We start from the raw sequence: 16,995 nt of genomic DNA, 5'->3' as shown, positions 1-16,995 counted from the left end.
GAATGGTAATGAATGAAGGCCTGTTTCAAAACTTTGTCTGTATGCCAAAAACTAATGTCATGTGAAAGGAAAACAGTATCTGTTATAAACGTGACAATTTTTTGTACGGTCAGAAGAACACATCTGCTGGTTGAATTTGTCCTGAGCATATTATGGCTAGAACTTTGTGAAAAGTAATGTGTATGGTAGTATAAGTGTTATAAAGTGTATAGTCCTCGTTGCAGGTCCACGAGTTTACCAAAAGGAGAACATTCCCCTCATCTTGCATATTTGGCGGGAACACTTCAGGTGATGGTGGTGGTGATTTGTTTTAAGAGCAAATAAAACTGGGCAGGTATCCTCTATTAACACTAATCAGAGGGAAAAATTGAAAGTGTCTGACACTTCAAACAATGATGGTATTGGCCAAAGAAAGACAAGGGCTACGAAGGGCATGAAAAAGAAAGACATCCTAGGTGTCAAATGCTCTCTTACCGCCGGGGTTGGAAAAGAACAATTGTTGACCAAAGAAAGTCGAATAGGATAGATGAACGTGAGGAGCCTGGCACAAGTAAGTGGAAACAATGCCAGGACTCCGCTAAGGGCCCCGTAGTTGCCAACCCATGCTGCCAAGTTAAGAGCCCCTGAGGTCCCTTTTTGTCACCTCTTAAGACAGGCAGGGGATACCATGGGTGTTATTCTACAGTTCGTACCCACAGGGGGTCGATCAATGTACAGGATATGGTGGGTAGGCAAGAGGGAGTTGAAGAAAGGGGAGAAGTTGTGGAAGACAGGTGGGCTAATGTTTCAAGGGTAAGGAAGTGAGGGCTAGGAGTTCCCATTAGGGAGTGAGTTCAGGAGAGGTGTTGGTGGGGAATTGGTATGAGTCATTGCATGTAGAACAGCTGAGAACAGGGGGAATTGGGAAGATGGTGGGGAGAGGCAAGATGAAAGGGAACAATAGGAAAGGGGAAGCGTAGAGTAGAGGATAGTAAGGGATGGGGAACAGGATCTTGAGAGGGAGAGAGGGGAGGAGGAAGTAGGTATTGCAGCCATCAGGGGAGTGACAGAGAAAAGGATAAGGGCACCCATTGAGGTGGGTGGGTGTTTAGAAGACTTATAGGGAGGTACATTCAGAGAAATATATGTCTTTTATATATATATTGGCAGGTATTGTAAAAGGATGCTGGACCTGTTGGACTACAATGGGTGTACAGATTGTTAAAGTGCATATAGAGACAAAAACATGTGCTAGAAGATTGGAGAAAGGGAGTAATAATACCAGTCTTTGACAAAAATGTGTGTAATAACAAGGGCCCAGATTTTGATGACCTAAAAATGTTTAACCTTTTGCCCTCGAATTTTTTCCTACCCATAATGTCTCCCAACTTGTAATTATTTCAGTCAGTTTTTGCCATACTGGGGGATGTATTATGATACAGTTATTTAAGTATTTACAACAACTTTGTACAGGTTCAAAATGCAAAAATATTGTACACAAAGACATAAGAGACAGGTAGTTGTTTCCCACATTTTCATTGGAGTTTCTGGAGAGTGTGATACTTTTCGAAGCACAATCCTGGGTGAAGTCCTGGTTGCTTCTCACAGGTTTTGCAGAAGTGAACAGTTTCTCGCCTCCTCCCAGCAACTTTCCTATTGCTGCAAACCTTGCAGTCCTTCGTTTTTCCTTTGGGATGGGGATAAAGCAGATGCAGCTTGTCATTTAGTCGCACTTAATCATCTGTAGTGGATGGCCTTCCCCTTTTCCGGTTCTGTGTGTTCCAGATGTTCCCAACAAGTTGGGTTACTAGGTTCTTCCTGAACTTTAGATGCAACATTTTAGGGTTGGATTGCTTAAAGTAAATGTAGGCATTCGTGATGGATACCTCCAAAAGCCAGAAAAACATTTTCCGCCACTACAACCAGTTTACGTGTAAAGGGGTACGAGCTCACATAGTGGTCAGAAACATCAACTCCCCCTATGTACTTATTACAACCACATACAATAACTGGTTTATGGACAACTTCCTCAACTCATCTCCTCATATTCCTTTTCACCACCTGAGTTGAATTGTCATACAATGTTGACAGCATGGCAATAATTCTCTTGTCCCTCCAAACTACACACGAAATGTCGTCTTTTTTCATTGCTACTATGTCATGCTGCTTCATTTTCTTCGCTGCTTCTTTTTTTCACCTGGGAGGTAGGCCTTTCCTGCAGACCATTACAGTGCCTGTAATGTGGACTTTCAGTTTCAACAGTTCAGCTGCTAACTCGTAACCAGTATAAAACTGGTCCGTGAAGACGTGAAAACCAGTTTCATTGGTAGCCTGCAAAATTGTTGTCACCAAGTGGATGGCAATCCTAGGGGTAAAAGCCAAATCAGGCCTAATAAGTGCTTCTGTTGTCACTGCACCCTAGTAAGGTTCCATTGCACACACATACCCATTAACAGAGTCAGAAAGTATATAAATATGAAGTCCCCACTTGGTTGGCTTTTGCTTGTTGTAGCACTTGAAAACAATACAGCCCTTGAAACCTACACTACTTTTGTCAACACAAGTTTTGCCCTGGGATGAAAAATTCCCTGAATTTCGTATCCAAGTATGACACTTTGTTTTTCACTTTAGAGCCCATTGATTGTCTGAGGGGAGGAGAGTGAAGATTCCAGAATATTGATAGAAATTGATCCCTAGAAAACACTTCTTTGTAAAATAACTGCTTATTTAACCAGTCCTCACTAAAATAGTCCTGCATTTCTGCCTTACTATTCATTCCCATATTTATCACTACACCGATAAAGGCCTTCATTTCTTCTTCTGTGACTTCCTTTCATGAACACCATATAGACTGCTTCTGAAGCGGAGTATTTCTCTGAACTTTTAGTGCCGCATATTCGTTAGTCTCATTCATAATGGAGGTTAGTAGCTTGTCCGCAAAATATAATTGCCAGTACTGTAATTCTGTAACAGGCCTACTGCCATGGCTTACAGATCCACTTACTGACCTAAAAGGGAATTTGGGCAGGCCTACATCACCTGTAGTCTACAATCCCCAAGCAATGTTGGAATGTTCATGCCGGTGAGGTCCAGTTCGCGATAACACATTATCACCTGCCCCAACATAACATGAATCACTGTCATAATTATTATCACTCAGATCACTTGCTGAAACATCACTTTAGTTGTGAATCTGTTAAAGTGTGATATGGACCATGAAGTTTATTTTATGTAAAGCAAAACCGTGTGTCAACAGGAGCTCTACAAGAGTGTTTTCACTGAACGGCACCTGTCGGCCTGTTGTCGACACGCAAGGGGAAGAGTTAAGAAATGGCCCATAAAATGACCCGAAAACTTAAAAAGTGACCTAAAAATTTGAATGAAACAATGTAATTTCATCACACAAAAACTGCAAACAGACTGCATCATTTTACGTTGAAATTAATTTAACTTTATTAGGTACGTATTAAAATATTATTTGACATATACAAATCACATGCAAATACTAGTTATTATTTCAGTCTGTTGTTCAGCACTCCAAGTTCTGTGTTCTTTTCTTCAAGGATAACACTTCATGGTATGTGGAACTTTAAGGCTGCAACATCTGAAGAACAAAAAAGAGAGAATATCGCCATTAGGTACTCAGATTCGTTATCGGATTAGAGGTAATAAGAAAAATGTGCACTTAAAATACACGAAAGGATATACAGGCTTACCTCACACCGCGTTACAGTAGATGACTGTGACCATTCGTAGATTCTCTCAGGAAAAAGAATGATGATTGTCAACCAGCGCGTTTTTCTACTTTGAAAAGCTCCTTTCAACATCTAGGGATGCTATTGGAGCATACTGAATCACTGGATGTAAGTTGTTCTTCAATGCCAATAATACTGAATCTTCACCCGCCACAATCTGAGAGATGGAGCACAAAACATTAAAACCAGAGTTACCGAGCTCGATAGCTGCAGTCGCTTAAGTGCGGCCAGTATCCAGTATTCGGGAGATAGTAGGTTCGAACCCCACTGTTGGCAGCCCTGAAAATGGTTTTCCGTGGTTTCCCATTTTCACATCAGGCCGTACCTTAATTAAGGCCATGTCCGCTTCCTTCCCACTCCTAGCCCTTCCCTGTCCGTCATCACCATAAGACCTATCTGTGTCGGTGCCACGTAAAGCAAATAATGATTAGATGTTCCAATAACGGACCATTATATTGGTATTGTAAAGCAACGAGAAAAAAAAAAGAGTTCTTGTCAAGAACCCTTTTCAGTTTGTCTGGCACTGTCACACCAGAATCTGTATTTTAATTCATCTGTGGCTGTTCTGACTAAATTGATCATTTTTTCTAGAGCCATGACTCTCTCCTGAAGACGTGTAATAATTGACGAGGAACTGAAATCTGCTTTGATGCATGCTACTTTTCCCTCCATTTGCGTATCTGAAAACAATTCTTGAGTCATCTGAATGGCCTTGGCATCTTGTACGTCGAAAGAATCTATTACACGCTTCACTGTCTGAAAGTGGTCACAATAGTAAATACAGGCGTCGATCCACGTACCCCATCGTGTGATGCAGGACTGCGGTGGTAATGGAATGTTGGGTGCTTAGGATCTGTAAAAGTTCCCTGCGTGATGGAGCCGTAGTAAATACCTTCTTAGAGACACAAGCTTATCACCTTCATGGAAATTTGATCTTCTTCGGCGACTCTGAAAAGTATGAGCTAGGCAGGTTTCGTGTACCATTTTTTAGTAAAATGCTTTGATTGCAATGGCAGCTTTAACTATGTTAGGCACTGCATCAGTCACAAAGAGCAGAACATCATCATACCTTACATCTTCAGGCCATACTAGTCTCATCGATTTATTGAAGAGATGACATATTGTAGAATGGTTCACAGATTGCAAAACTTTGGTTGTGAGCAAAAATATTTCCAGGCCTATCTACTTCTAATGTACCCACGATAACATTGGCAATGTAACGGCCCTCTACATCACTGGTTTCATTGATTGATTGATTGAGACTTCTGATGTTCCTTATTGTGTCATAGCATTGGAATATATAGTTCTTTCTCAGAGTAAACTCATCTGGAATTACACGGCCCATATACCTTTCTAAGAAATCTCTCAGTTTAATATTGTTCAATTTCCAGAGTGGAATGTTCAAAGAAACCAAAATTTCACACAAGTCTTTACAAAACACAGAGGAAGTACCGCCATCGGAGGATGACTGTGAGGGTAACAGTTGAGAAACTTTTCGTTTGCTACTGTTTTGGACTCCACGTATGTGCTTCTCTCGACCGATATGTTGCTGAACGGTAAATCTCCTATATTCTGCCATTTTCACTTCACATATTTTGCAGAAAAGAATTTCACCATCAGTGGTATAAATATCCTCGCCGAATTCCGAAATTATTTATTCGAAATTAATCGCCCTAGATGGCTTTAACTTCTGCATTTTAAATACACTCGAAAAACAATTGCAGCCGATAACACAAATCCACTTAGCATTCATATGATTGCACTGAGGTACTTAACCAGACTGGCATTACTGGGTCTACTGTTGTCTGTCTTCCTACCTCCTAAATTTCAGTATCACTTCTGGATTAGCTGCAAGCACAGGTGTGTCTCCTGAAATGTGGATATTCCAAGAAATAAGGGTTGAACAAAGTTGTGAAGATTCTCGTGTCTTCGTATTCATCCTCACTTTCAGTTCTATTAATATCCAGTACCATATGCAAAAAATGCATCATAAACCATTAAGAATGTGAAAAAATGACTGAAAACATATAATAAATTCCACAAAATGACATAATAATGACGCTAGAAAATTACCTAAAAATAAATAACTTAGAAAAATTACAAAAAAAACTTACTTAATCATTTCTGTGACATGGGGGCCATGAACAGGATTTGTATATAAGTTAGCAATGTCTGTGGTGAACCATTTAAAAGATGGCAGGCATGCCATCAGAATCTGGGCCCTGGTGATAACTATAGAGGAATCTCACTCTTATCACAAGTGGCAAAAATACTGGAAAGAATATTGGAGAGGAAATGAGTAGAGAGGTAGAAGGGGAGTTGCAAGAAGTACAGTATGGCTTTAGAAGTGGAAGATCTACATTTGACCCAATCTTCAGCATGAGGCAATGAGTGGAAGAGAGTTGGGAATATATAAAAATCTGGTCATGACATTCATAAATCTGACAAAGGCATACGATAAGTGTTCCCAGGGATGTGTGGGAAACCATGGTCAAAAAGAGACTGGGTGCATAAACTATAGAAGTAGTGCAAGCAATGTATAAAAACTGTTTTTACTATTTACAGACAATATTGTGGTTTGGGGAACAAACAGCAAAAATGTACAAGAAGAACTTGATGCACTGAACAAGAAAATTGAAAAGTATGGTATGAACATCAGTGCAGAGAAAAGCAAGACCCGCCCCCTGTGGGTGGGGGACGCAGACGAAGAATACACCCACGGTATCCCCTGCCTGTCGTAAGAAGCGACTAAAAGGGGCGACCAAGGGAGGATTGTATTAGAACCTTAAAACTACTCGTGATTAGTACCACCATGCGGGGAACACCATGGGTCACTTTTACTTGCGCCTAGTAACACTATGTTAGGTACAAAATAGGTTTGTGATTAGTAACGACAAAGTGTGTTGCCGGCTTTTACTGTACCTGTGATTAGTACCACTTTAGGAGCAACACCATGGGTGAGCGACACCATGGTTCTGGCTTGCCTGTGATTAGTACCCACTATATGAGGAACACCACGGGATAGTACGAGTCCCTGTGGTTAGTACACTTATGTGATGAACGCCATAGGTTTACGTTGCCTGTAAATGTTACTGCAATGTGCGAAACACCATAGGTCTGGATTACATGTGCAAATTTCATTACCTGTGAGTAGTGCCATAATGTGTGGAATACCCCAAGTCTACGCTACTTTTGATTCGTACCGCAACATGACAAATACCATGGTTCCACTTTCCTAGCAATAAGTACCATTATGAGGGGTCGATGACTTGGATTTTGGACTCCTTTAGACTACAAGCATCATCGATTCAGTATTATGCTATACAGTAGAAGCAGTCCCTTGGTCAGTAATACTATTGTTTTACGTCAGTTTCTGTGCCTGTGAGGCATTGCGGGACGGATCCACTGATTGTTTTAAATTCATATCCATCCATCCATTCTTTCTTCGTTCTCATGTTTTGAATTCTGGTCAGTGGAGGATTTTGAACTTTTAATTTGTCATTACATTTCGTCTCATTTCGTACCATTAGGGGTCGATGACCTAGATGTTAGGCCCCTTTAAATAACAAGCATCATCATTATCATCATCAAAAGCAAGACTGGTGATATCAAGAGGAGAAAGACAAGGCAAAGGCATTGTGAAAATTGGTGATCAAAGCCTTGAAATTGTTGACAGTTTCAAATACCTAGGGAGTGAATTAATGCAGAATACAAGGTTGGACATGGAGATTAGCATGAGGGATGCAACAGGGCAGTGCTTTCTATCAAGAGTATAAGAAACCTCGTCTGGAAGAATGAAGTACCAAGAAAGTGTAGAGAGATAATGCACAAAATGTATTACGCACCCATATTGACCTATGCGGCTGAGACGTGAATAATAACAAATTGGGAGGAGAGTACAATTCAAGCCAGTGAAATGAAATACCTAAAAAGTATGATAGGAAAAACCTAGAAAGACGGATTGAGAAATGAAGATGTGAGAAGGGAGGTTGGAATGGAAAGCTTAAATGAGTGAATTGATAGGAGTAAACTAAGATGGTCTGGACATGTAAAGACGATGGAGGAGGAAAGAATACCAAAACAAATGATGGAGATGAAGTTTGAGGGATAGAGAGAACGATAGGGAGACCTAGAACAAGGTGTATTGATTCAATAAAGAGGAGTTCAAAAAGAAGAAACCTGGACTGGAGGGAGGAAGGTGGAGAAGTACCATAAATGCCCCGATCCGATAGGAGCTCAACAAGGAGGAGGAGGAGGAAGATGTAATAGGAGTTAAATCATGGATTGCTGTATGTGTAAGAATGAATTAATCAAGGGGATATAAATTTCAAGTGTTACCCAGCGAACAAATGTGCCACGTTACATATTTTTTGTTTTATATCTTAAAATGAATTACCAATGAGGTACTTCAGAAAATGGATGAAAGGAGGAAAAGTACAAGAATGGTCCTTCAGAGGAAGGCAGAAAGAAATATGGAATGCTCAAAAATGATATTGACATATTGTGTAGAACACTGAAAGTGATGGAACTTGAAGTGCCAATAATTGAACATCTGGAACAAAAAGGCAAATCAAAATTAGCTTACAAACAAATTAAGAAAACGTCATGAAACAAAAATGATTTTGCACAAGGTTGATGAAGGATAAAAATGGTGTAGTATTACTGTACAGCAATGAAAATAAAGAGTTATGGAGAATGTTTGCAAAGGATTTGTACAATGCAAATATTCAATTTTCTTGGACTCCAGTAGCACTTGATAAGAGGACACTCACTGGAAGAGGATGTTATAACTAGGCAAGAATTAGAAGTTGCCCTTAAATATCTACACGATGGAATGTGTCCAGGGATTGATAATATTCCTGCAGAGGTTATGAAGAATAGTGGCAAAATAACAAAGGAATTGCTTTTTTAATTAACTGCAGAAATTTACGAACAAGGCAAATGGCTAGAGAACTTTTACTCTTCAATCATCATACCTATTCAAAAGAAAACAACTCCTCTTGGTTGTAATGATTTTAGGATGATTAATCACTTGCACATGTAAGATACTCCTCCTCATCATACAATACAGAATGGAGAATTACATTAAGCTGAACCTTGGTGACACTCAGTTTGGTTCTGTAGAAATTTGTCTATGCATGATGCTATTGTTACACTACACTGTATGGGAGAAAGACTGTTGGGCTGCAGAAGAAATTTGTATATATGCTTCATCGATTAAGAGAAAGCATTTGATAAAGTGCCATGGAACAAACTGTTTCCACTTCTTGTTGATAGGTTGCCCAGATTGCATGATATAGCTGTTACACAATTTATATAAACATCAAAATACAGTTGTCAGGTTTGGCAACGAACTAACAGCCCCTGTACATATACTGAAAGGAGAGTCGGCTGTCATCATCATCATCGTATGCAGTTTCTAGCTATTGGTCAGGTCTGCTTGGAACAGCTTCTCCATCTCATTTTGTCTTCCCACCACTTCTCTCTCGTCATTTTTGCCCAGTTATCTCCTCTTATCTGTACACACTCCTCCATTCCTTTTATCCGCCTGTCCCTTGGTCTTCCTCTCGGTCGTTTTCCTGTTATCTCTATGCATCCTCCTCAGTATCCTTCGTCTGTCATTCTCTTCATGTGTCCATATTTTCTAAATCTAGATGCCTCTATCCTGTCCTGTAGTGGCTCTTCTTTTACTATATCTCTAACTTTCTTGTTTCTCATCTTATCCATTCTTGTCACTCCTATCCTGCTTCTCAGAAATCTCCTAGTTACAGTGCCTGACAGAAGTCAAAAGAAGAATTGCTATGGCAAAACAAGTGTTTCAAAGCAGGTAAAATCTATTGTTAGAGGCACCTGTTTGTGTTGAAATTTTTTGCCTATACTCCGCACAGCCTTACTTCTAAATTGAAGTTTCGCAAAACAAATGAGCATTGCTTTTCCTCTGTTGCCAGTGCGCTACGCCCGCGAGAACAGCTGATGCTATACAAACGCGGCAAATAGCCCTTGTAAAATGTAATAGCGTACTCGGAAAAACTAATGAATATGGATTGAAAACAAATTCACAAAAACTACACTTACTAACAACATCTGACACTAATAAGAGAATATATTATTAAGAATAAAAGAGAATGAGGAAATGAAACATCACTCACCGCTAATGGCTGGCACAGGAGGGAGGTTATGGCCTACAAATTTTCCAGCTAACTCATTCCTTGTTGCCAGCGGTTCGCTCCCGTGTGCTAAGTTGGGCTCATCAGTTGGTACTTAGCATATTCACCAAGACGCATGTCTAGTGCATAGCGTGGAGGCCACTGCGTAGGTTACTTAAAGTCACCAGCGTGTCGAGTTGCCCTTGTTTTTCCTCTCTGTGTGCTCCCATCTACAAACAGCATTACCTTCAACTCTCTGTTCCCATATTGTACCACCATCATCATCATCATCATCATCATCATCATCTTCATCTTCTTCTTCTTCTTCTTCTTCATCATCATAATTTCGTCCATAATTATTATGAAAAACCGTGGTGACAGCACACTTCCATGTTGTAATCCAGTTTCATTTCAAAACTAGTCTTCCCCACATGTGTCTGGACACTGCTGCACAAATTTTTGTACATTGCTTACACACATTATATAATTTGTTTTCCAAGTTCTTTCTGTTGCATTTCTTTCCATACCTTTGCCCTGGATACACTATTTAACAAAGGGAACACTCCACTGATCTCAGTCACTAGAACCCTCCAACAATATGAAAAACACACTAATTACTGAAGGAAAATGCGAAAGATCGCGAAGCGTACCAAATACCATACACGCTGAGCGAAATAGGTTAACCACATGGCGAATGTAAATATTAGAGTTGGCTACTGGGTTTCGAGATCATGCTCTGCCGATATAAATCGATATGAATGGCAGATTGGGATTGTTATTTGTTATTTGCTTTACGTTGCACCGAAACAGATAGGTCTTATGGCGATGATGGGATAGGGAAGGCCTAGGAGTTGGAAGAAAGCGGCCGTGGCTTTAATTAAGGTACAGCCCCAGCATTTGCCTGGTGTGAAAATGGGAAACCACGGAAAACCATATTCAGGGCTGCCGACAGTGGGGTTCGAACCCACGATCTCCCGAATACTGGATACTGGCCACAATTAAGCGACTGCAGCTTTTGATTTATAAGCACGACGAATCCTCTCGGCCGTTATTCTTGGCTTTATAGACCGGGGCTGCTATCTCACCGTCAGACAGCTCCTCAATTCTAATCACGTAGGCTGAGTGGACCTCGAACCAGCCCTCAGGTCCAGGTAAAAATCCCTGACCTGGCCGGGAATCAAACCCGGGGCCTCCGGGTAAGAGGCAGGCATGCTACCCCTACACCACGGGGCCGGCACGGGGGAGTCTGAAATGATTAAAATCAAGATAATGAAACCAGGAAGAAATTTGTTAAAACCTTTGTTTGAAGTGTGCTAACTTACGATTGTGAGACCTGGACTTTGGGAAAACAAGCACAATCAACACTAGAAGCTGCAGAAACGTGGTTCTGGAGAAGACTGACACGGACAAGTTGGAGAGAAAAGAAGACTAATATCCAAATCTTGAACTATCATAAGCCTATTCTAAATCAAGGAATGTCATCACCATATGTTTTCCATATTCCCAATGTTTTTCCATTAACTGCCTCATCTTGAAGATGTAATCTAGTGTTGACCTTCAATTTTGAAAACCATATTGCTCTTCCTGTAATTGTCCTTCCACTTTTCTCATTCTCTTCTCTACTACCCTTTCAAATATTTTTGCTACCTGAGATGATTAGTTTGATTCCTCGATAATTATCTCAAATCTTATTTGCCCCCTTCTTAAATGTAGGTATTATTACTTCTTTACTCCAGTCACTTGATACCGATTTTTCTTTCCTAATCTAAATAGCCTATACCAACATTGTAGACCAATGGGCCCTGTTGCTGTTGTCATTTCCACACACAATTCATCCAGTCCTGCTGCTTTTCTCACTGGCATTTGTTTGAAAATAGTTTCCACCTCTTCCATTGTGATTCACCATATTATATGCAATACTGTTTTGTATGTTAAAGGATTCGTCTCAAGCAGAACAAATATCCGGTTATGTTCCTCACTCAAGGTATAACCAGCAAGTATCCTGCCTACCATGACCCTCGTACACAGACTATCCCAATGGGTGTGCATTTTGCAGTGTGTTCAGGAATATTGGTATGTATCATGTATTTATAAAATCAAATGCTTCATGTGATTGTTTATCAGGAATATTTTACAATAGCTTTTCTGGAATTTATAGAACATTTGAAAGCAGTATTCCAGTACACGAGTATTTCGCTCTTGAGCATCATTAAATACAGTCTGTTATTTCTATTATTATTATTATTATTATTATTATTATTATTAAAACAGAACTACAATTTGTTGACGGAACCATTTATTATAAATATTCCAGATGATGATATTGTGTTCACGAATTGAATTTTTGGTTTTCATTACTGCAAGTCGGTACCATGCTTACATGTTTAGGCTTCATAATTTGGTAATGCAGCTGGAAATACAAAGTTGCTCACTTTCCAGTTATTTCCAATGTCATACTATCAGCTCTGTGTCTGCTTTGCAACTTTCAGGTGTTCATGTGAATTTTGAATAAATCTACTGTAAGTTAAACCAATGCAATCATTGTTCAAAATGAGTAAAATAATTAGTTACTTTATGTCAGTGAGCAAAATAAGTAAGGCTGAGGAAGTAGAAATTGTCAAAGCTACTTGTGGTCATATAGGCTTAAAACACAAAACTAGCACCGAAAATATTCACAGGGTCAAGAGGAAACAGATCATGATAATGACTGCAAGTTGCTGTAATAGCACCTACATGGTTAGTACCAGCACCTTTTCTTCCAGAAAAAGAGCACTGATTATTAATATTTTTCTTCTTTCTTCCTTTCTTTCTTTCTTTCTTTCTTTCTTTCTTTCTTTCTTTCTTTCTTTCTTTCTTTCTTTCTTTCTTTGTTATGCCTAACTAAGGAGCACGGTTGAACTTATTTAGCTGATGTCGTTGCCTTTTTTTTTCTCCCGAAATCTCTTCATCTTCTCGCTGTGGCTTTTCTTGCGATCTTCTGACCCAGTTTTCTTGTTGGTAGTGCTTGGACGATGTTTAAAGCTGTGATTGTCAACTAATTTCCTGAACTTAGATCTGTCTGACACGTATTTCCTGAAGATCAAAATCTAATCAAATCAAAATCTCTTTATTTGCAAATGAGGTGTCTACATAACTATTTATAATAGTTTATTTAAATCCGCCTTGATCAATACACTCATTAAATGATTTAAATAAACTATTATAAATAGTTATATTATACATTCAGACCAGTCAATACGGACCAAACACAATATTAACCTATCATGGTTAAGTTTATTAACAGTGAGGTGTCTACCTCGGTGGCAAATGGTACACTAAAATACATTATTGTCAAGCACTAAATATTAAATTAACAAGAGAAGAAAATTTTCCTATAATACAATATTATACCATTTACACTAACAATTTTTTCTATTAAACACACAGCTCATCCTTAATAAATTTATATGATTTACAAAATTCTACTTATAATATCTCCTGTACTACTTACAAATATAGTCAACTGATGTACAGTATGTGGAATTACTTCAAATGATACTGTACAACTGGTATAAGATTAAAATTTACATTGCATTTATTTACTTTTTTTTCTCTTTACCCATTCTGGAACCTAAGTAGCATAACGACTTGCTGCGTCTTAACCAGAGCCCCTTTTGCCACCACTTTTCAGAGTTCCTGAAGGGCCTTCACAACCACCGTAGCAGTCCCAGGGCCCTCAAAGTCCCCACTGTACTTCACCCCTACAGGCAGTCCCCTACTTTGGCTGTCCAACTCCTTAGACCAGGGGATGGAATTAATTTATTCACACACATTTTTTTATTTATATTAACCTGCACTGGTCGAATGCCCTCTAACATTTCATTTATTTTCTCTGTTGCTGTTTATTCTCTTCTTGAATATCTGTACAGATTTTGGAAAAGGATCAAACGCTACCCCTGGTAAACTGTTCCACTCGTTCACACCCCAAGAAATGAAAATTTACCCCAGTCGCTTCTGCTAAAATTCCTTCTAATTTTATATTTGTGGTCTGTCCTGCCGATATAATTATTTTCCAACTGAAGCCTCTCACGGATATCTCCCCATGCTTCTTCTCTTGTATAGGCTCTATATAATCTTATAAGTCTAGTTTTCTCCCTTCTCTTACTTAAAGTTTCCCACCCTAGTTCCTTTAACATTTCTGATACACTACTCTTTCTCCTGAAATCCCCTGTTACAAATCTTGCTGCTTTCCTCTGCACACTATCTATTTCTTTTATTAGGTATTCTTGGTGAGGATCCCAAACACTGTTTGCATATTCCAATAATGGACGAACCATACTTAGGTAACTTTTCTCTTTTAATTCTTTGTTGCATCCTTTAAGTACCCTCATCATGACATGTAACGATCTGTATGCTTTCCCAACAATGTCATCCACATGACCCTTCCAGTGCAAATTACTTTCAAATCTTACACCTAAGTATTTGCACTTGCCATCTTTTGGGATAACTACCCCATCCAAAGTATATTCAAATTCAGTTTTAAAACTCCTGTTTGTAAATGTTGTAACAGTTGATTTACCTCCATTAACCTTCATATTATTCTCTTCAACCCATTGTTGGATACTCTCAAGGTCCCTTTGTAATTCTGAACAATCCTCAGTGGTATTTATTTCCCTATAAACAATTATGTCATCTGCATACAATCTTATTTTTGATGTTATATTATTCCCTAAATCATTTACGTATATTAAGAAAAGTAACTGACCGATTATACTACCCTGTGCAATTCCCTTCCAAACTTTCTTTTCCTGCGATACGTGATTTCCTACTTTGACTTTCTGAACCCTTGAATTTAGAAATGTTTTTACCCAACGTGTAACCCTTATGTCCAATCCTATTCCCTCGAATTTCTTTAATAATATTCCATGTTCCACTCTATCAAAGGCTTTGGAAAGATCTATGGCTATGCAATCTAACTGGCCTCCTGAATCCAATTGGTCTGATATGTCCTGCTGAAATCCCACCAGTTGTGCCTCACAAGAAAATTTCTTTCTGAATCCATACTGGCTCCTCATGAACCAATTTTTATCATCACATATCCCTCTGATGTACTTTGATATTAAACTCTCCAGTATTTTACAGACTACACTGGTCAGGCTGATTGGTCTGTAGTTCTCTGGTTTCCTTTTATCACCCTTTCCTTTATAAATTGGTATTATTATAGAATCCTTCCATTCCTTTGGTATTACACTATTATTTATGACATAGTCAAAGAGAAATTTTAAATAAGGCACTATGTACCACCCCATTGTCTTTAACACCTCCCCAGTAATTTGATCACTTTCTGCTGCTTTTCCTTGCTGGAGCAGTTGGATTTCTCTGAAAATATCTTCATTTGTGAATGAGAAGCTTCTTGTTTCCCTCTGTGTCTCTCCCTCTCTATCTTCTGTTTCGGTTTCCAACTCCTGACAATCATCTACTGAATCTCTGAATTCACTACTAAAGAGGTTTGCTTTCTCAGTGTCTGTTAAATAGTGTTCACCCCCTTCTCCCACCATTGTAGGAATTTGGATTCCTTTTCCTTTTTGATTCCTGATATATGAATACAGCTTTTTCCATTTCCCTTTGTGGTCATTATACTCTTGAAGAATGCCATTCATATAATTGGTTCCTTTTTCACTCTCTTCAGTTCCCTCATTAGCTGTTTTCTACTTTCTCTACTCTCCCTACCTTCTTTGATTTTCCTGTTTACTATTCTACATTTTCTTTTTAATTTTCTTATTTCCCTTGTATAATAAACAGGGTCTGAGGTCATTTTACCCTTCTTAACAGGTACAAATCTCTTCTCTCCTTCCCAAATGATTCCTTTGAATTTAGCCCAAAGTGTATCCACATTACTCTCTTCACTTATCCAACAACTGAATTGTGATTTAAGGTAAGTCCCAAATTCATCAACTTTAGTTTTTCTGTACAATTTCTTGTCTTGTGTGACCCTCTTATTAAGCCTTTTTGGTACCAGTCCCACATACATTGTTACAGCCTTATGGTTACCTATTCCTTTAATTACCTCAGTTTTATCAACAATTTTCCATGGTTTAACCAAGAATACATCTAGTAAGTTATTGAGACAAGTCAGTTCTTGTACTACTTGTGTAAATCCTCCCTCCCAAATTAACTTATTTGCCAGTTTCTGTTCATGGGCTTCACTTGCAGCTCCATTCCATTCAACTTCCGGCAAGTTTAGATCTCCCCCAATTATTACCACATCATTATTATTGTTTTTATGAGTATAATCTATTATTTTCTCAAATATTTCCATGTCTCATTCCTCTCTTCCAGGCCTGTATGTTCATATAATTCCCACCTCCTTCATATTATCACAAATTAATTTTATCCCTAATATTTCATCCCTTTCATCGGTAAACCACTCATGTGAACAATAAGTTTCCTTCACCAGAATAAACACCCCTCCCCCTCCCTTTTTATCTTCTCAGTCTCTACGATAGACTGTGTACCCTTCTGGAAATACTTCTCTATTACCCACCCCTTCTCTTAACCACGATTCCACTCCTATCACCACATCAGTCTCATAAGATTCCATCAATGTACCGAATTTTAATTGTTTATTTACTACACTCTGACAGTTTAGCAAGAGCAATCTCAGACCCCCTTCCTCCCTTAAACTTCACTGTTGCAATTGGGTAACTTGAAATTCCTTACTTTCCTGAGTTTCATTTTCTAGTTGGCTGAGCCAGCTTGAAGTACAGCTGGCTCTTTCTGCTAGTTTTCCTCGTCAGTATTATAACTCAAGGGAGTTGCCTTTTTTACAGTACATATCTTAAGATTAATAAAATCTAGAACAATATTTTCTATCTTTCGTTTACCTGAATTGTTTAGATGAAGGCCATGCTTTGTGTAACAGTGTCTCTCGAAACTGCTGCTATCAATTACCTGTGTTTTACGAAAATGTTTACAAATTTTAACCATATCTATATTAACTTTGTCCACTTCATTGTTCACACACGAGTCTCTAATCAAATCATGCCTGTGGGGCACGTTCACTACAAAGATGTTAGTGTGAGTCAGCTTACCTAGTGTACATTTAAGTTCAGAAATGACATTCTTAGCGTCATTGT

General features: G+C 38.8%; 1 protein-coding gene across 2 annotated transcripts in view; it reads left to right on the top strand.

The window, feature by feature from the left end:
• Positions 1 to 16,995, top strand: part of LOC136871803 (glycerophosphocholine phosphodiesterase GPCPD1) — a 432,261-nt gene that overhangs the window by 373,257 nt on the left and 42,009 nt on the right. For both annotated transcript variants that reach the window (XM_067145405.2, XM_067145404.2), the window contains exon 12: positions 11,818 to 11,953. In XM_067145405.2, the coding sequence (XP_067001506.2) occupies positions 11,818 to 11,953 (136 nt within the window). The remainder of the gene's footprint in view (positions 1 to 11,817; positions 11,954 to 16,995) is intronic.

This window comes from Anabrus simplex, chromosome 4, assembly GCF_040414725.1.
Source record: "Anabrus simplex isolate iqAnaSimp1 chromosome 4, ASM4041472v1, whole genome shotgun sequence".
In the NCBI taxonomy this organism is placed as follows: Eukaryota; Metazoa; Arthropoda; class Insecta; order Orthoptera; family Tettigoniidae; genus Anabrus; species Anabrus simplex.
Note: the sequence above shows the minus strand (reverse complement) of the source record. Positions and strands in the feature narration are given on the sequence as shown.